This window comes from Myodes glareolus, chromosome 9, assembly GCF_982192425.1.
Source record: "Myodes glareolus chromosome 9, mMyoGla1.1, whole genome shotgun sequence".
Classification (NCBI taxonomy): Eukaryota; Metazoa; Chordata; class Mammalia; order Rodentia; family Cricetidae; genus Myodes; species Myodes glareolus.
The window spans coordinates 61,817,143-61,838,519 of record NC_142034.1 but is presented as its reverse complement, the minus strand read 5'-3'; the positions used below and the strand labels follow the sequence as shown (position 1 = coordinate 61,838,519).

General features: G+C 35.6%; 1 protein-coding gene across 23 annotated transcripts in view; it reads right to left on the bottom strand.

Moving 5' to 3' along the window:
- Positions 1-21,377, bottom strand: part of Ncor1 (nuclear receptor corepressor 1) — a 156,206-nt gene that overhangs the window by 87,316 nt on the left and 47,513 nt on the right. For 14 of the 23 annotated variants that reach the window (XM_048448195.3, XM_048448196.3, XM_085695065.2 and 11 more), the window contains exons 6-12: positions 16,253-16,366; positions 10,466-10,522; positions 9,879-9,931; positions 9,527-9,553; positions 7,502-7,568; positions 4,594-4,766; positions 1,260-1,350 (exon numbers count right to left, since the gene is read on the bottom strand). In XM_048448195.3, the coding sequence (XP_048304152.2) occupies positions 1,260-1,350; positions 4,594-4,766; positions 7,502-7,568; positions 9,527-9,553; positions 9,879-9,931; positions 10,466-10,522; positions 16,253-16,366 (582 nt within the window). The remainder of the gene's footprint in view (positions 1-1,259; positions 1,351-4,593; positions 4,767-7,501; positions 7,569-9,526; positions 9,554-9,878; positions 9,932-10,465; positions 10,523-16,252; positions 16,367-21,377) is intronic. The other 9 variants (XM_085695068.2, XM_085695076.2, XM_085695079.2 and 6 more) reach the window with 1 other exon arrangement.

The following is a 21,377-nucleotide window of genomic DNA, read 5'->3' as shown; positions in this document are numbered from 1 at the left end:
GAAAGGAAGGAAGGGAGGGAGGGAGGGAGGGAGGGAGGGAGGGAGGGAGGGAGGGAAAAACAAAAGTGCTGAGAGCTAACACTTGGCCATTATGTAAAAACGCATGAAAATATCCTCGTTACATAGTATGGGACATATCTCTGGTTGAATATTACAATCCTCCCAACAAAGGTTCAAAAGTCACTTCAGATTTTCTCCTCAGGAAAACAATAATCAGAAATGAGAAAGAAAGATAAAACCACTGGTACGAGTCTAATTTTTTCTTTTCTTTTCTTTCTTTTTTTAAAAAGACAGGGTCTCTGTGTAACCCTGTCTGTCCTGGAACTCACTCTGTAGACCAAGCTGGCTTTGAACTCACAGAGATCCATCTGCCTCTGCCTCCCAAATGCTGGGATTAAAGGCCTATGAAACCACCACGAAGCACAAGTCTACTTTAATTGGTACAAAATTCTGAGTGCCGAGGCAGCTCATGAAAGCCATCATTTGATTTTCTACCTCCTTAAGGCTCAAGTGACAAGAGCTGATAATTATATACACATATGACACACAATGAATAGATGCAATGAAAACTTTAAAACACATACCAATTCAAATACACACTCTATAAGAACAGGCTATTTTCACACCCCAGAGGAAAACTCATACAAACAGCTTCTAAAATGTAAATTAAATGAATACAGATAGTATGTACAGACTAATTAGAAACTTTTCTCTCCCTGACTAGTAATTGAACTTGAAGGACTGGGTAATTTGATGGTTCACTCCAATATTTGAGTCCCAAAGCCTAGAGCAAACATTAGTTTTTAATGGGGGCTGTAGAAATACGTTAGGAAAAGTAGACTCGATTCAATGGAAAAAGAACATGGGACTCTGGTACAAGATCCAATATGTTGGCCACCCTGCTTCCCACAGCATTGTGGCCTTGGCCATCCTGGAACTCCCTCTGTAGTCCAGGCTGGCCTCAAACTAACAGAGATCTGCTTGTCTGTTTCCTAAATGCTGGGATTAAAGGCGCACCACCACTAGGACCATCAGAACTATTTCCTTAACTATTCCCTGGTTTCTTGATGACAAAACAATCTTTGTAAAAATTTTTATCACATTGTTTAAATCTCAATAGTAGTTGGTCTTAGTCTCTGAAATAATTCAAGCACTATTATCTAACCATCTTCATTTACATATTGATAAACCTTTACCCCTGGGCTACAGGGCAGAAAAGCTTAACTAACTAATGAATTAACTTGAATTAATTTTCTTACCTCCTGCTCAGAAAGACCATCAATAATTTCAGAAATCTCATGCTCACTCCTAGCAATGGTGGCTGAAAGACCAGCTCCCCTCTGACCAACTCTAAATATGAAAAGGAAATACAAATATATTTTAAGACTTTTTATGAAAATGCAACAAATTATCATTGATACTGGAACTATGTAGACCATGCTAGCCTCAAACTCACAGAGATATGCCTGCCTATGCTTCCCAAATCCGGGGATTAAAGGCATGCGCCACCAATACCTGGCTCAAAGTGAGATTTTCTAAATAAAATATATTGCATTCATTCTTTACCAGTTTTACACATAAGCAACTTATCTTGATCATATACACCTCCAGTTCCTACCTCTTCATTCACATCCTCCAGTGGGTTTTTAGGCTTAGTTTTTGTGTAACCCAGAGTCTCAATTACTGCCATTTGTTGGAATGCTGACTGATGTTGTGTTGATCATGTACAGGTCTTATACAAATACAGAATATAAAATAGGACTCTTTTTGTATGTGCATCTGTGTGGGTTCATGTTCAAAATGCAGGTGTGCCGACAAATGTGTGCAGATGCAAAAAAAACACCAAGTTTGATGATGTTGGATGTCTCCCGTGATCACACACTTCTTTATTAGATGGGATTTTTTAAACCAATAGGAGTCAAAAAACCTACCCAAGATTCAGGGAATATTTTCAAATGATATACATGAGTCACTACCAAATTAGCAAAAATTAAATATTAATACTGAGATTTAAGTTAACATATTGGACTAGGGATACAGCTATGTTGGTAAAGTGCTTACACTACACATATCAAGACCTAGGGCTGATCACTAGCACCATAAAAAAAAAAATGAATGGATGGTTATAATACTCAAGTTAAAATAGTGACACTGGGCTGGAGAGATGGCTCAGTGGTTAAAAACATTGGCTGCTGTTCCAGAGTAACTGGGTTCAATTCCCAGCACCTACATTACAGTTCAAAACTGTCCGTAAATTCCAGTTTCAGGAGATCCGACACCTTCACACAAACGCTAATATAAGTCAAACACCAATGCCAATAAAAATTAAATAGCTATCTAGATATATATCTAGATAGACAGACAGATAATTAGAAATTAAAAGAAAAAGTAGAGGGACTAGTAATGGGGAACCTGTATTAAAAATAGAACTTACTGGCCAGGTGGTGGTGGCTCACCTGTAATCCCAGTACTCAGGAGGCAGAGGCAGGTGAATCTCTGTGAGTTCGAGGCCAGCTCGGTCTGTAAAAAGAATTTCAGGACAGCCAAGGCAGCTACACAGGGAAACCCTGTCTTGGAATAAATAAATAAACAAACAAACAAATAAATAAATAAATAAAACCAAAAAACTTATGCTGTGGAACAATCTTTGTACACTGTAAATATGTATTGCTCTAATTGTCATTATGATTGGCCAATGGCTAGTCAGGATTTTTGGGGGCAGAGAGAATGCTGGGAAGAGGGAGTCTTGGGAGTCTAAAGGAAACACAGAAAAAGGATGAATGTGCCATGCTATAAAAAAGATACTATCACGTGGCAGAGGATAGATACAAAATATGGTTAAATGTAAGAGTTAGCCAATAACAAGCCTGAGCTATCAGCCAAGCATACGTCTCTAGATGGTTATTTGGTAGCAGCTGCCGAAACACAGAGAAACTCTACCTGCAATGTCATGTCAATCTGTTGTATGGATTCTAAAGAATAGAAAAGCAAGCTTGGAAAATACACTGAACATTTCTAAAATGTAAGGAAAAACAGTGAAGAGAGAAAGTCAACTTTAAGATGTTTGCAAAATACCTATTTGTACCTTTTGTGGGAATTACTGATGTTGTTTTACACCTATTCTCTAAAAGTAAAACAAAACAAAACAAACAAAAAAAGAGTATGGTACATGGTGATGAACACCTTTAATCCCAGCATTTGGGGAGATAAAGGCAGATGGATCTCTGGAAGATTGAAGAAAGACAGATCTCCACAGCAAGTTTCAAGTCACCAAAGCTACATAAAAAAGATTCCGTTTCACTAAATAAATTATTTATATATATATATTAATTTTTGATATCATTATAAAAAACAATTTGGGGAGAGTTTAGTAGATAATTTTTGACATTATTATTATAATAATATATAATTATATATATTATATATATAATGTATATATATAGATAGATCGATAGGTAGATACACAAACTTTTTTATATATCTTAAGTACAGCAGTGGTGGGTGGCACACACCTTTAATTCCATCACTCAGGAGGCAGAGGATCTCTGAGTTTGAGGTCAGCCTAGTAAACAGAGCAAGTTCCAGGACAGACAGGAATACACAGAGAAACTATCTTCCAACAATGATTTTTTTAATCTTATTTTTCATTTTACGTGTCTCATCTACATGTATGTTGGTGTATCATACAGGAGTGGTAACAACAGATGCCAGAAGAAGGCATCAGACCCCATGTAACCAAATCTAGGTCCTCTGCCAAAATAGCAAATACGCTTAACCACAGAGCTCTCTCATTACCCCATAGAATTTTTTGACTAATAATCAATTTCAATCTGTTTCACTATGTTTATGATTATCAAGGAACATTCAGTTCTGTTCTTAACTGTCACTTTGAAAAAAATTAGTACTTGTATGAATTAAAGACTTAGGCCGGTGACAGCTCAGGTTCAATTCCCAAAACCTACATGGTAGCTCACAGCTGTCTAGAACTCTAGTTCCAGGGATTCCAATTCTAGCCTCCACGGGCACCAGTTGTGCATGTGGTACATAGACATGCATGCAGATAAAACACTCACACGCAAAAAAATAAATAAAAAACAGAATGAAAGAAATTTTCAAAATATTTACTAGATTTAATAAGAAAATTAAATATAAAAAAATAGTATTAAGTTCACTAAAAAATAATCCTAACTGGTCCATAATGAAGTTTTTAATTCTACCTAAGAGACAGCAAAATAGTTCATGGGTTTGTCACCAGATCTGATGACCTGAGACCAATCCTACTTGATTGACTGCCATCATTTGTCCTCTGACTTTCACATCAGTGTTAGTTACATGGCACATGAGCTTCCCACATGCACCCCATAAAAGAATAACTGTAATTTTAAAAACTTAAGTTCAACATTAAAAATTCTTGCCAGCCAGGAGTTGCATACACCTTTTAATTCTAGCACTTACAAAGCAGATACAGATGTCTGAGTTTGAGGCCAGCCAAAAGAGCCAGGACAACACAGGGAAACCCTGCCTCAAAAATCCAGAACTTCTTTATGATGGAAAGAGAAAAAATTAGAATTACTAAATACCAAAAGTACATACCGTTGAAATCTTTCTTGCTGTTCTCTTTGTTTTCGAATTTCTGGAAACTGCTTCTCATAGTATTCCCTTGTTTTGCTTTCTTTTGCTTTCCTCCGGGGATTATTTTCTATTCTGTCCACTTTTTTCTCCCATGCTTCCATGAGCTGATCATAACGCTGGCAGATTTTTTGTTCCTATTAAACACCCGTAGCAAATTAATAACAATTAAACTGAACTCTATGATTTGGTAAGCCTTTAAAATATATTCCATTTCTTAAGATGAAAAGGGAAGTACATTTGGCTTGTATGACACAGCCAAGAATGACAATTTGTTCTTGGACTGACAGGAGAAATGGAACAATTTCTTTACATAAAAACACAAGGTGTACTTTCCCTGCACTTTTCACTAATCATCACTACACAAATTAACAAACTCACTGACAACCACTGGTAGTGGCTAACCATCTATTTTGATTTTCCTGATAGCATGCCTTCATTGTCAAAAAGAAAGGAAAATTAGAAACATTAGCATAGTTCAGCATCTAATCTAACCCAGTGGTTCTCAACCTTCCTAATGCTGTGAACCTTTAATATAGTTCCTCACGGTGTTGATTCCCAACCATAAAATTATTTTCATTGCTACTTCACAACCGTAATTTTGCTAATGTTATAAATTATAATGCAAATATCTGTGTTTTCCCATGGTCTGCTTGTTCAACTTCCAAAGGAATTGTAACCCACAGATTGAGAACCGTTGCTCGAATCAATCTTAAGTGCAACTGTTCAGCACTGTTTGGTGCCTATCTAAATTGTCAGAGAAAACATGCACATTTAACAGCTTCTCTATCATTGGAGGATGTGATTTTTCACTTTTTTTTCTTTTTATTTACTAATATAACTATTCTCTGTTAGAATGGAAAAGGCTAAAACTAGCTATTCATCATCATAAAAAGAAATCTGGTTAAGAAACATGAAATCAAAAATTAGTGCTTTTGGTTAAGCAAGTGAATTACAATTCCATTTTCCATTATGGGCATAGAACTATGTAAATATCTGATACCCAGAAAGAGGAAAGTGAGAAGGACCTTAGAAACACCACTAACTTTAATCACCTAAGAGTGACCGGACAGAAGACTATTTCTTCACGCCATTCCCTCATCACTCTTTCCAACACACATGTGCCTTTTGTGCACTTCTCATATTTTCTCTTTCTAGTCCCAACACCGTAAGTAAAGTCAACACTGTCATCATCCAGAGTGAAGCAATCATCTAGTAAATGTTGGCCACACAATTTCAGTTACTTTCCAAAGCAGAGAAGATGGAAGTCAGGACCTGGTCCATGCTAGGTAAGTGTTCAGATCTTCCCATGCATTTCCAGTGTTGCAAGCCAGATGCAAATTCTTTTGTAGTTGTTTGATACAGGTTTTCCCATATCTCAGGCTGGCCTCAAATCCACTTTGTAACAGAGCATGATTTTAACTTCTGATCTCCCTGCTTCAACCTCTCAAGTGGGAATTACAGGCATATGATACCGAACAGTTTATTTGGTGTAAGGGATCCAATCCAGGGCTTCAATTCTTGTTAAGCAAGCACTCTACCACTAAGCTATATTTGGAACCCCAGATGTAAATTCTTAAAGTACAAACCTGAACTTTATACTTCCTCAGTTTAAAAACTTAAAAACAGGTGCCCTTTGAATTTCATACAAAGTCTTATAGATGGCCTCTGAACACTGTGTCATTGAATCCCAGAGTCCCTTATCACCCCCACCCTTCCCAGCGCTCACTCTAAACTCAAAGAGTTCTAAACCTGTCACATTAGCTATTTCACTGAATCTCTTCCCTCTGCTTATATGAGTTTGCAGAATATTGGCTTTCCTGATTAGTGGCCCTCCCTGAATCACACCTACTTTAGGCATCTGACTTTACACTCTTGCTTTATGTATGAGATCACATTATAATCACAATATTGAATCTGCCTGCTGACATATCTGCTCCCTAAGAGTCAAACAGTATGGCAATCTTACTTGCTTTTCTGGAATAATACGTGGAACATACACAACTGATTAATACTTATTAAACAAATCAGTAAACACATAAAGTACAATTCTTCCAAAGCATGAAAAAGTTTATGCTTCAGTGATTACATAACCAGGACTAATTTAGCAAGTACCAGAATTACAATAAAATGACTGAACAAACAAGCTGGTTTCTCACTTAATATTTATGTGTTCTTGGGAAGAAAAATACTCCATACCAGTTATTTAAGATAGTATATAAAAGATAACACTGGCAAATACAAGTTACAAAAGTGTTACAGCAAATAAACTGAGCTTTACAATTGGTTAAGCTGTCAGGTCATTAAATATACGGTAAAGTTCATTTCTAAAACAGATTCAAAGAATTTCATTTTATTAAAAATCTGAATTTAAATTGTATCAGTAAAATTAGTATGAATATATTACAAAAATAAGGATAGTCTCTGAAACTTAACCACAAAACTTTTAGACAGCAAACTGTATAATTAAATGAGAAGCTATTTCAATCTGAAGACACTGACCAGTTAGTTTTTCCTAAGGACAGAGAACAATGTCTCATCAGCATGACCATAACTTACCAATATGTGTTTGAGTCCTAACAGACTGAAAGCAGATCCTTCTACTTATTAGCCCCTTTTTTTGACTACTCACCATTTTGCTGAATAAAATATTACATAAATGACTAATGAAATTAATTTGATAATGATGTTAAATGTGGTATTACAATGTTACTAGGATTAGACTCATATTTAAGTCATACATACAGTTACTCTCTAAATCAGCATTTGTTCTCAATACAAACAAGGATCAATTATTAATGGGCAAGTGAAAGCCTAAATGACATGAATGGGAAAGCTGTACAAATTTCAGTTAACAAGGATAGGACCTCACCCTTTGTTTTCTTGCATGATTTCTTCTTTTAAAAAATAAAATGAGTTTTTTCCTCATCACCTGGTTTCTAGAAGAGAAAAATATGGTTGCAGAACATTAAGAAAAAGCACAACTTAAGCCGTGTTCACTTTCTGCAGACATTGGAGACAGGCAACCCACTTAAGAACTTATGGTGCAATCAGAGTTAATCTTAAGCTTTTTCACCCTGCAAAATAAAACTGCATAATTTTTGCAATTAGGTCTAAAATTCCTGCCATTCTATAACAAGATAATACAATCAACTTTTAATTCATGCAACTAATTTTAAGACATATATTATTTTCAAATTATAATTAAGGGGTAACTAATTCTTAAAATTTCTGATGATACAAACATCTTCGTATACTTTGAAAAAGGAAATAAAAGAGAAAAGAAACCTTTTGCAGGTACTTCCCTCCTAGAAGGAGAATATACACCAACACATTTAGAAAGATGTGACTGCTGCTCAAAACAGAACATCTCTCTCCCACAGATATGACACAACAGTCTACGGAGCAACAAAGGCGATCTGACAAGACAGGAAAATTTCTCACATGTCTTTAAAACAGTGTCACTTTTTAACGTGGAAGCACTGTAACCTTTTAAAACAATGTCATGCAGGTTCAAATATATAAATATTTATATCCCATCTACTTACAGAAATAACTCCAAGCTGATTATTCAGACATAAATACAAAGCCAATGAAAATAGAAATAAATTTTTGGATTATGTGTCACTCAAGAATAACAATGACACTGGCTCCACTCAAATAATCATAGACAATCAGTAGCTAGGTGTATGACAAAGCAGTCAGGAGATGAAAAGAATTATTAAAAATCACATTGGCTATTTCCCACAAAGCAAATGTTAGTGGTGAAAGAATAGCTACTGAATGATTTACGCAGATGTGTGCATCTGAGAACATCAAAAGTAACATACAGTGGGACCATTGCTATGTATCAATTTACTCTGGTTGCAATTATATGCTACTTAAAAATAAATATCAATCAATAAATAAAACTTTAAATGTCTACTAAGAATTTAAGTGAAGTCAGCTAGTCAGTACTCATCTCAGCACAGTCTAACATAGGCAATGTAAATAACACAAAATAAATCAAAAACAGTGCAGCTTTCCAGCTTACATTGAAAGAGAGAAGACAAAACACAAACTGAAGTTTTGTGGGGAAGTCACTAAATGTAGTAGTCAACTACATTTTAACTGTTATCCTCCTTTTAAAAACATTTAAACAGCTAAGTAGTATGAGTTTAGCCTAATCTTCTCCTAATGGTTCAAGACCATGGCAATATCTCACAGAAAAATTCTTAAATAGATGACTTTATTATGAACCATTTACTTAACAGAAGTTAAAATTACTCCAATTGTAATAGTTGTCATGCACACTACCATGCAAACATATTTGCCACCAGTTCTGCAAAGTAGTCAATTAATGTACACTCTCAGAAATTAAAAGAAAAAAATATAAATAATACTGTGCTCATTTGCAACTATAAAAGTAAATAATTATAATGTTATGGATACACTTTTAAATGCATATAAATAGAAATATCACATCTTTTCACCAACTTAATAATTCACCGAAAATGCTCTAAAAGTATAATTAACAACAATTTAAAAAAAAACCTATCTAGCTTCTCTTACTTCAATCAGATCAAGAAATTAAGTTTACTTTTCACTTATTTTCTTATTCCAAGATCTGCATCCATAAAGGCCTGGTAGTAGGATGAGCAAGGCAAAGCAAACTACATTCTGGAACAGCCTCCTCACCCACATGAGGGGACTGAGCCTTCCAAGGCACCAGGACATTAAATGGCAGAAGGGTCTACAAATACCGTCATTAGCAAGAGTCATGGAAGGGATTTCCCTAGAATAGGGTTTTGAATAATGATAAAATGATCCGTGGCACTTCTACTTTGCAATGGCAGATGTGGCTTGGTGGGGGACGGTGTCATCACTAGTCTTAAATGAAAAAGCTTCATTATCTTACTTCATCATGCGCCTTGCAGGTACTCCACTGAAAAAAACACAAAACAGGAGGCAAAGAATTCAAGCCTCAAGGTAAGCCATTTCAATGTTAAGTATCCACCTTTTTTTTTATACTAGCAGATTATAAAACCAGCTAGTTTATGCAATAATTTATTTTAATTTTTGGCCTCGGAAACTCAAATCTGTTACCCCAACCCCCAAAAAGCCAGAGGAAGATAACATATAGTAAAACAACAGCAAATTACACAAATCTAAAACACACCTACACTACTATAATGTCCGCAGATAACAAAAATGATTTCTTTATAGAATATATGTTCTTAAATTGAACTCCAAAGATGGTAAATACTTACGTCTTGATGTTCTCATGGTACACCTTGGTATCTGATGGCTGGTTATAGAGTGGCTATAAAATAGATGACATTTATGTGTAGAGTGTTACACTTACTTAGAGTAACAAAATAACATTCTATTGTGAGACTACCTAAATGGGCTATACCACAATATCCTACCAAAACCTGCAGATGTCAGGTTTCCCTGTAACCCCATCTCCTTCTGCTTTCCTACTCCACTAAGGAAATTTGCAAACCTACTGTATTTTATAAATAAGCCTCATCATACTTTTAATTTCAAAGGCAAAAAGAAATTACACACTATCCTTATCCTAACAATATGTTCGATAAGCTGTCTGTTTTCTTTAATTACTTCTTCCTCCTACTACCTGATGGGATGAAATGGCTGTTCAGAAAAAACATGCTCAGGATAATGCTTAGGTAAAGGTAACTAAGTTTACTCACAATTATCTTAGGATTATAATAAACTTTCTGTCAGGCTATATAATTTTTATCCAAAAATAAATGGATAGTCCATTTTATCCCAAGAAAAATTATTTTAAAAAAACACAATAATGACATTAGAAATAAAAACAGAAATTTCTTACCAGTTCAACTTTTGGGCCAAGACCTTCAAAAATTTTATGAGCTTCTTCTGCTTTTTTCTAAGGAGAAAAACATTATTGTATTGATAATTAAAAATTATATTAACCCAAAGAAAAATAATTGCCTATTTGAAAATACTTATCTAAGACTAATCTGCAACTGAATAAGCATGCTAGACATGGTGCTGGCATCCTCTAATTTCAATTTTCATAGGGTTCTCTCACTAAAGTTAATCAAACCTCTAGTCAAAAATCTAATATTTGTAGTGAGAGTAACACATAAACAATTAGAAAGTTAATAAAATATTGAGAATATAGAGAGAAGAAATAAAATTTAAATTGGAAATATACCAAAGTATATCAAATATTTATGTTGCTGTTAGTAAATATCTGAAAGCATGAAGTACCAAAAGAAGCATATAATAAGCTTACTTTCTAGTTCCAAGGAACCCTAAGTAATAACTGAAGAATAGAAAAATGCCTAGTTTTACTCTAAGCATTATTTGCAGTAGAATAAAAGTTTAATCATATACTTAACATGCCATTTTCAAAAGTAGAATAATCAAAATCAAAATATCCTATAACAGGATCTTCCTTGCCAAGACCAAATTAACTGGACCAGCAAGGCAGCTTGTGGTTAGCTAAGGTGCTTGCCATCAAGTCTGACAACCTGAGTCCCATCCTGAACTCACATGGTCAAAGAGAGGACTGACTTCATCAAGTTATTCTCTGTCCTCTCCATGTGTTACGCATGCACTGGCACAAATACTCACATGAAATAAACACATAAAAGTAAAACTTTTAGCCTTTGAAGGATATGGCTGAAATTTTTTTTTAACATAAAACCCTCCCATTGGGCTGAGTATGTAGTTCAGTTGTTAAAAATCCTTGCATAGCCTTAAGCCCTGGGTTGAATTCCTTGCACCATACTACACCACGTTTTCATAGAATTTTTAGTCTAAGTCTTCATATGTAAGTAATTCTTCAAGCATACACTGAATGTGTTCTATGTGCCAAGCACTTTCTAGACACTAAGAAAACAATGCAGGGAGGGAGAGAAAACCAATTTCAGTATAGAAAGATTGGTTTGAAAGGCTCATGGATATTAGAGAATAAGTGTATTCCACATATAAGACAGATAAACACTAGACAAGCAAAATAACCTGGGAGCAAAGGTACTAAAAAACACTTAATAGAACACAGGAAGCCTCCTCTGGTACAATACTACCAAGGAGGGAGTCTGCTGATTAGGCTCAGTCAGGGCCAGAGAAGTGGCTCAGTGGGTAAAAGCATTTGCTGAACAAGCCAAAAGATGAAGTTTGCCCCCAATACATGGAAGGAGAGAACTGATTCCACAGTTACCCTCAGCCCAGTACATCCATATGCATGTATAAACACATAGAATAAATAATAGAATATATTTTAACAAGTGTAAAGTTTGGGCTACTCTGTAGAAAGTAAGAAATAAGGTTTTGTTTGGAGAATTGTATAATAGAACACAAGTATGAAGAATGGGTTACAAAGTAAAAAAAAGAAAAAAAAACATAGGAATGAGATACAGCAATCATGTGCACAGAAAATTCAACTTAAACAAAAGGAGAGAAGGGAAGCAACTGCCCAGGATAATATATAGGAAACAGGATGTATTCTCTTTAGAGACTCTTTAAACATACATGGTGTGACTAAGGGAGAGAAACACCCAATTCCCAGGAAAATAACATGGCAGGAGGATGTTGGCACCCAGAGTAATACCTAACACTTTTCCTTTCTTCTGTGACATATGCTGTGGCAAATGAGCCAGCCAAAATATAAACTACTTCCACAATCTTCTCCATTACATACTAACAACCATTGCCTCTTTTATTCTTGCTGAAATTGGAGCACCTACAAATACTTTGGGAACATATAACTGAACAGAGATAAAGCAACTCAAACTGACTTCTCTTAGAACTGGAGAGGGAGAAGGGAGGGGAAGGGAAGGGAAATGGAAGGAGATGAAAATTTTTAATAAATAAATAAATATAAATAAATAAATAAATAAATAAATAAATAAATAAATAAAAACACAGATTAGGAGAATAGTTTAGAGAGAAAACAAACTGAAGTCTGAGTTCAAATATGAACCAAGGCAGCTTTTCTCTCATGAAGCCAGCTTTAATGGTCTCCTTTTAGGCAGTTTTTTTCTTCCCACCAACTTTATAAATACAGACTTTTTTCTATATGATAATGGTTCCAATTACTTTGGCCACACTGAGGATAATTCCCAAGAGAAATTAGACTGCCACTATACAGAAATAACTGAAAAAAGTACTCCTGACCTTATCTCATGTCTTCTGGCCAGTGGCATCAGGACAGATAGGGTTACTCACATTAATAGGTCACAGAAGCAGTGAAAAAAAGTTTTACAAAAGGCAGCATGTTGAGAAGCGCAGAGATGCCCAGAGAGGAGATTCCCTCAGATTCCCTCTAGAAGCCCCTATTTTAGAGCTACACAAGAACAACTCAAAAACAAAAAAAAAAAAAAAAAAAAAACACCTAGTAGGAAGGTTTAGTAAGAAAACATGGCTTGACAATTACTAAGAGTGAGCTAGAAACATTTTTCTTTTTTTCTTTCTTTTTTTTTGGGGGGGGGTTGATTGTTTGTTTTGTTTTGTTTCTGGAGACAGGGTTTCTTTGTGTAATAGCCCTACCTGTTCTGGAACTAGCTCTTGTAGACCAGGCTGGTCTCGAACTCACAGAGATCCACCTGCCTCTGCCTCCCGAGTGTTGGGATTAAAGGCATGAGCCACCACCACCTGGCAAGAACATTTTTCATCCATGAAAAAAACTTTTCACTGTAAGAAGCCATGACTCATACTGAGACATCACGTTTGGCTGTTCTTTGCTTTGTAGAAGGAACAAGAAACCAAAATGAAATGACCAAAACAGAAAAGGTCTAAAATGAATTTTCAAGTCTGATGATGGGCATTAAGAAATTTAACTACCTAGTGAAGACATGTATATAATTAAACACAAATTAAGTTATTTATCAGATCTTAATATTTTTCAGTCTTCATGCCCCAACTAGGGAATCACAACATTCATTAATTTGTAATTGTTTAGCTTGTATAACAGTTTATTTAAAAAAGTAATCAGTAAGTATCACTGAATCCATTTTATTTTAAAATGAACTAATACTAAAATTTTAGATATTAAAAAAATCCCCGTCTATCAGTTCAGATCTCTTACGTTATCATAGAGGTTCCAAATTGACCATAAAGGTCACCAGCTCATTAAAGTATTTGTGGCTCTGAAGGGTATTTCTTAAAAACCAGAAGATTTGCCAGGCATGGTGGAACATGCCTTTAATCCCAGCTCTTAGAAGGCAAAGGGAGGCAGATCTCTGAGTTCAAAGCCAGACTGGTCTATAAAGTGAGTTCAAGGAAAGCTAGAACTGCTACACAAAGAAACCCCTGTCTCAAAAATAAAAAATAAAAAAAACCCAGAAGATATAACATAAAACGTCTCAAACAAGGGCATACTTGTCTATTCTGACCTCCAGTCGTCCGCTAGGTATGACATAAGGTGGAATTTATCATTTTTTTCTCTTACTATCTTCCAATTTCATTAGATTTATTATTCTGGCCAGTCAATAAACCGTACTCGTTCTAAGCTCAGACAATTAAATATTAATTGCCTATATTTTACCAGCATGTGACATTTATCACACAGAAGCATACTTTATATATGATTCTCAGTTATCTACCCATGTACAGATGTATGAGTTCAAGATTATTTTTATATGTTTATTTAATCATAGAATTAAAATTATTTTTTAGCTTCCCTGTTGTCTTGAGTTTCTATTGCTGTGAAGAGACACCATGACCACAGCAACTCTTAAAAGGGAAAACATTCAGTTGGAGTGGCTAGCTTACAGTTCAGAGGTTCAATCTATTACCATCATGGTGGGACAAGACGGCATGCAGGCAGACACGGTTCTGGAGTAGTAGCTGAAGTCCTACATCTTGCAGGCAACAGGAAGTAGTCTGTCTCCCTGGAATAACTTGAGCTTAGGAAACCTCAAAGTCCACTCCCACAGTGACACACTTCTTGCAACAAGGTCACATCTACTCCAACAAAGCCACACTTCCTAATAATGCCACTCCCTTTGGGGGCCATTTTCTTTCAAACCACACCTGTTTATTTTTCTTTGTAGTGTGTGTGGTGCATGTAGAGACCAGAAGTTGATACACTGTACCCTCTTCAGTTCCTTATCACACTTTTTTTTTGAGGGAGGGGGTGGTGATGGGAGGGACAACACAGTGTCTCATTGAACCCAGAATTCACTATTTTGGCTAGGCTAGCTGGCATGCAAGACCAAGGGACTCCCCTGTCCTTAATTCCCCAAGGCTAGGATCACAGGCAAGGCAAACTCAACTTTTTATATGAGTGTTAGGAAACTGAGCTTATATCCTCAAGCTTGTACAGCAAGTGCTCTACAGAATGAAGCATCGCCCTAGCCCTACTTCCTTTGTGTGGATACAATTTCATAATTATTATTTACTTGAGAACATATTATTTATACAAAAGGCTCAGAATAGCAATACACTATTTTACTACCCTAACACCACAGAATGCCTTATTTTTTCAAATACTCTTCCACACTTGACACTTTTTATAGGTTCAATCTATTACCATCATGTACTCTTGACTCTTATTTAGAATTAGTTCATCAGGTAAACCCCCTAATTTTTCTGCCTTTATAAATATTGCTAGGCTTGCCTCCCTCTCTTTAAATTTGCTATTATGATACGTAAGCTAACTAGGGTCCTGTGCATGCTGGGGAGGTACTCCACCACTGCACACCCAAAGTTACTAATTGCTTTTCTTATAACCAATATCCCTCTCAGATCTGGCTATCTATATAAAACATACCAACTAAATAAATCAACTCAGTACAAAGCAAATAAATTCAAACAACAATCCTGATATTTGCCTTTATGTTATTAAATCTTAATAATATTTAGGCTCTATTATATATTCTGAAATCAAGTATTCTAGAAGTCAATTGTTAAGCTGCTCTGAGGTAACATTTCCTTTATATTGAAGTTAAATAAACTTCTCTTTAACTACAAGTTACAGAGCCAAGAAATGGTCAAAAGCCAACAGTGTCAATACAAACACAACTCACAGAACTATTTCCTGGATTTCCTAAGTGATAAAAATTTGCAAACTAAGAGAATGAAACAAAAAAAGTTTTAATAAAAATAAAAAAGAAAACCCACCTAAAGGTCAAAGTTCACACAGAACTTTTTTTTGTTTTTGTTTCTTGGTGTGTTTGTCTGTTTGTTTGTTTATTTGTTTGTTTGTTTTCTGAGACAGGGTTTCTCTGTGTAACAGCCCAGGCTAGCAAGGGCTACATAGGGATATCCTGCTTTGAAACAAAACAAAACAAACTTGCAAGCAAGCATGATGACACATAACACTCAGGAGACAAAGGCAGAAGGGTTGCTTCAACTCAAGAGGTTAGCCCAGTCTACGTAGCTAAGTACAGACTTCCGTGCTATCCAGGATGCACTGTAACTTCCTGTCTCAAAAAATAAAGAGAAGAGCTGTTTCATATACATATCAGTATGTTTATGATAGCAGAATCAGCTGATAAAATTCTAATCAGTGAATTAACAATTAAACAATATATAATGTAAAACAGAACTCATGTTTTAATGTAATTATAATAGAATATATCAGAACTGGAAAATCCAGAGTCAAATAGGTTTAAAGCATATGTTGTCGGAAAGAATATACACTTACCCGATTCTCATCATAAATAATTTGGACAATACTACGGTGTTTCTGTTCCACAGGAGGAGGGGACACAGGCTTCTCCGGCTCAGGAGGTTTAGCTGCTTCTTCTTCCAGCTGTTGCTAAGAAATCCAGAAAGAACTGTCAGACACCTGCTGCAGATCACTCATCAGCAGCCAGAGATAACGCATTCTACTGTGCACTTTTTGTTGTTTCTATAGGGTAACTATTTCTCTACAAGAGTCTCAAGGATCCAAGAGCTCAAGGCAAAAAAAAACACCAGATGCATTTTAATACTTAAGTATCATAAACCATGCTAAGATAGACAAACAGATATAAAACAAAAGGAAAAAACTGACTATTTCTACTCTGATTAGGGAGAAACTAAGTTTAAAGAAAGTACCTTATTATAACTGTATCACAATAGCCTTTGAAAACATTGAGAAAAGTTACATATTACAGATACATGATATACATGATATTTGTGAAGGTTTGTTGTGAACAGTATGGTAAGAAAGGGTAAAAGGACTAATTCCTAGCTAAAACAGTATTATGTACAAATCCAAACTTTCTATGTAATACTGCTCTTGTCAAGAGACACTGAACAGCTGGCATATGAACAAAAAGCAAAAAGCTATCAAGCTGTGTTAGTCAGTCTAGGTTTGAACCTGAAAGAATGATCATAATAATTTTTCCTGAATACTTAAGCAACTATCTAGGTCACTTATACATGAAGTAGGGTATAAAGTCTAGTATAAGGGGAGAGAAAAAAATGATCTGTACTAACAAGACCAACAGTGAGGTACTATAAGTTAAGCCACACCCAGTTGAAAGGAAAAATCTTCTCAAGAAGGACTGGGGATGTACATAACAAGGTGGGGAGAAGGGAGGAAACACAGAAAGAGAAATGTGGGCTAGGATGATAGATCAGTTGGCAAAGTATTTGACTAGCAATGCACAGAGGCCCAGAGTTCATTGATCATCAGACCAATGGAAAAGTAGTTAGACTTAATAGCAAACACTTTTAATCCCAATGCTGAGAAAGCAGACACAGGTAGGGGCTCATATGGCCAGCCAGCCTAGCCTAATAATGCTCCAGGCCAGTGAGAGACACTGTCTCCAAAACTAAAGTTGATGGCACCTAAAGAACCACAGGTGAGGCTGTCCTCTAACCCCTACCTGAACACACAGGCTCAGGTACACAGTCCATCATGTACACCTAAGGCTGTCATCTGACTTCCATGTGCATACAGAGTCTATCATGTACACTGAGGTTGTCTTCTGGCCTCCAGATACACACAATCCTACCATTTGGCATTCACAAACACACACACACATGCAAAGATAAATATAAAACAATAATAGACTGAAGAAGAAACTGCTCAAATAAGTGATACTCTCAGCATCACCATGCATGAGACCCAGCATCACCATGCACGAGGCTTAGCATCATGAAAGGAAAGAGATGGGGTATTGGGAATTGGGAGTAGAATGGGGAATCAAATCAAATTATTTGGAATAAACCGTCCTCCAAAAAAGAAATGAATAGAAATTTATTATAGAGAATTCACTTACACCCTCCAAAATGAACTTACTTCTAGACAAACGAGAATTGATCTTTTTTTTAAAAAATGATTGAATCACCAGTAGGAAAAAAAAAACTTCACAGATACACACACACACACACACACACACACACACACACACACACACATCTCTCCATCAGCTCAATCTGATTTAACCAATGTTTAAGTTCTGCCAACATTCGAGAATAAAATAATTACAATGTTTAACTATCTCAGCTTAGAAATGATATATGTTCAGATTTTACCAAGACCAGGCAAGGACAGGTAAGAAAGAAATAGTAGAGGCTGGCAAGATCATGCAGCAGGTAAAGGAACTTGTCTGATGACCTGAATGCTATATACTAAACCCATGTAAAGGAGGAAGTAGAGAAGCAAGTCAACTAAGCTGTCCAGTGACCTTCATGCCCACTGAGCATGTACATGGACATACGTCTGAACAGACATGTACACACATCTTTGGGGCTTTATTTTTTTTGTGTGTGTGTGAGACAGGGTTTCTCTGTGTAGCCTTGGCTGTTCAAGAACTCACTCTGAAAACCAGGTGGTATCAAACTCATAAAGATCTAACTGTATCTGCCTTCTGAGTCTGGGATTAAAGGTGTGCACCATTACCAAGAGTACAAGTAATACTTTTTAAAGAAAGGAACAGTATAAACTAGTTGGTTGCAATGGTTCACACCTCTAATTCCACCACTCAAGAAATTCATAGGCAGAAGAATTACACTGAGTTCCAAGACAGTCTAATGCATGGGAGTTCAAAACCAGTCTGGGTTACATATGACCCTGTCTCAAAAATAACAAAAATGATCAAAGATATTATAAGCTGATCTTTCATAAATTTAAATCCCCATCTAAATAGTAGCAATTTACTAAAAGAATAAAATAAAGCACTAGACACCTTTAACCCCAGCACTTGGAAGATGGGAGGCAAAAGCAGGTGGATCCCTGCAAGTTTGAGGTCAGCCTGGTCTACAGAGTGAGTTACTGGAGTACATAGTGAGACCCTGTCTTGAAAATCAAACAAACAAATAAATCTAAACCTAGAGATGCACAGGTGATTTAAAACATTAAAACTGGCTCACTAAGAAATTAAAAAGAGACAACTAAACAACTAGCAAACAAATGTAAAACAAGCACTTCTTTGTAAATAAAACCCAACATTGCTTTATTATAAAAATATCTGCAGATGGGCATAATGGCTCACACCTAAAATCCCAATGTTCAGGAGGCTGAGACAGAGTACCAGGATTTCAGACCAGTCAGGGCTACCAAGGAAGATTCTGTCTAAATGAAAAGAGAAAGGACTATCTTTACATGTCAGGAAAATATGGGATTTCTCAACCAGATGAAGAATTTCTACAAAAACTTGGAACAAAATCAGCAATAAAAGACATTATTATAAAACATAAGGTAAAAGAAAAACAGCAATAAAAACTGGAAAGAAACAAAACTGTTAACCTGTGATCATTAATTACATGGAAAACACAAGCAAATTTACAAAACTAAATCATTAGCTTTAAAACTATAATATTTAAAAATTCAAATGTAACATTTAATTTAAAGTAATAATATTGGATTGGAGAAATGACTGGGGGGGTTAAAGTACTCGCTGTGCAAGCATGAGGACCTGAGCCTCAATACGCAGCATCACATTGGGTCAACTGGGACACATCTGTACTCCAACACTGGAGAACAGAAACAGGAAGATGCCTGTGAATCACTAGAGAACAAGTTTAGCCAACTTGTGAACTCCAGGCTGAATGCTGGATGTGAAGGATGGTGAGGGCTGAAGAGATGGCTCAGTGGTTAAGAGCACTGACTGCTCTTCCAGAGGACCTGGGTTTAATTCCCAGCATCCACATGGCAGCTCACAAACATCTGTAAATCCAGTTCCAGGGTAATCTGACACTTTCAGACCAATGCACATAAAATAAAAGTTAAATAAAAGAAGGAAAATGAAAAGGGAGAATACATCCAATGTTAAATTCTGGCTATCACATGCAAATGAGGGCCAGCAAAATGGCTCAGTGGCTGAAGGTACTTGCCACTAGACCATATTACTGGAATTCAAGCCCCAGGTCCTACATAGTGGAAGAAAAGTTCCAAAAACTATTCTCTGACCTCCAAACCCACATTGTAGCACACATGTTCACATACAAAATAAATGAAAAAAATTTCAAAAAGTAATAAAAATATATTAACAGTATAAGAAAAATCAAACTACCAGAGATCTTCATCAGTTGTAGAGTACTTATCTAGTATGTGTGAGGCTCTAGGCTTAATTCCTAGAACCTCAAAAATAAATATTTTTAAATAGGGGCTACAAAAACCTGGTGACCTGTCTTCAATCCCTAGAACCCACCTATGTAAAAGGAAAAAACTAACTCTGCAAAGTTATTCTCTGTAGCACCCACACATTTCCCCACTTGCACATTAATAGTAATAAAATAAAAATTAATTAAAATTAATACCTATGATTTGATCTAACATAATGTATGAAGAGTATTTAAACCAACAACAAAAGCACATGAAAGACCTTATAAAACATGAGCACATATACTATATTCGTAAAGGAAGATTTATAGTCTATAATTCCATTAAAGCTCACAGAAATCAAACGAGATTTTTTTAAACTATTATAAGCCATAAGAAATAATAAAATACAATTATAGAAATAATAGTTACCATGCTGTATAATAAGAATCATTAAATATCTTAACAATTGGCAGAAGCTATTGTTTCTACAACAACATAAGAAGACCAATAGATGCAAACACAAGGCCCAGACATCAACCTACACAAGCTGTAAATATGAACAGTAGCAATGCCAGTGGATAGAAAAAAATAAACTTTACTTTCTGTTTTTCTTTTTTACCATTTATTATTTATGGGAGAAGACAACTTGCAGAAGTCAACTCTCTTCTTCACCACACATTAAAAGACTAAAGGTTGTCAGTAATGGAAGAAAACTCCCTTACCCAGCGAGCCATCTTGTTAGTTCGAACTTTTTAATGAACTATGCATGAAATAAAAATGCAATTTTGATCCCTACTTTGAGAATGACACAAATACATGTCCACAAAATTAAATAATGTGAGAAGCAGCTAAAGAAAGTACAGTAAATAGACATACTCACAAATACTCAAAGTCTTTTCATCATAAAACAGGATTATGTTATGATAGTTTTTACATAAGTAACCTCAAAAATTCTACCAAGGAACTTCTATAACTCAAACACCTTCAGTAATGTAGCAGGATACGAGATTAACTCAAAATAAAAAAAATCAGTAGCCCTCATTTACACAGATGATAAATGGGCTGAGAAAGAAATTATAAAAACATCATCCTTTACAATACCTGTAAATACCATAAAATATCTTGGAGTAACTATAACCAAACAAGTGGAAGACCTGGATGACAAGAACTTTACATCTTTGAATAAAGAAATTGAAGACACCAGAAAATGGAAAGGTCTCCCATACCCTTGGGTAGGTAGAATCAACATAGTGAAACTGGCAATCTTACAAAAGCAATCTACAGATTCAAT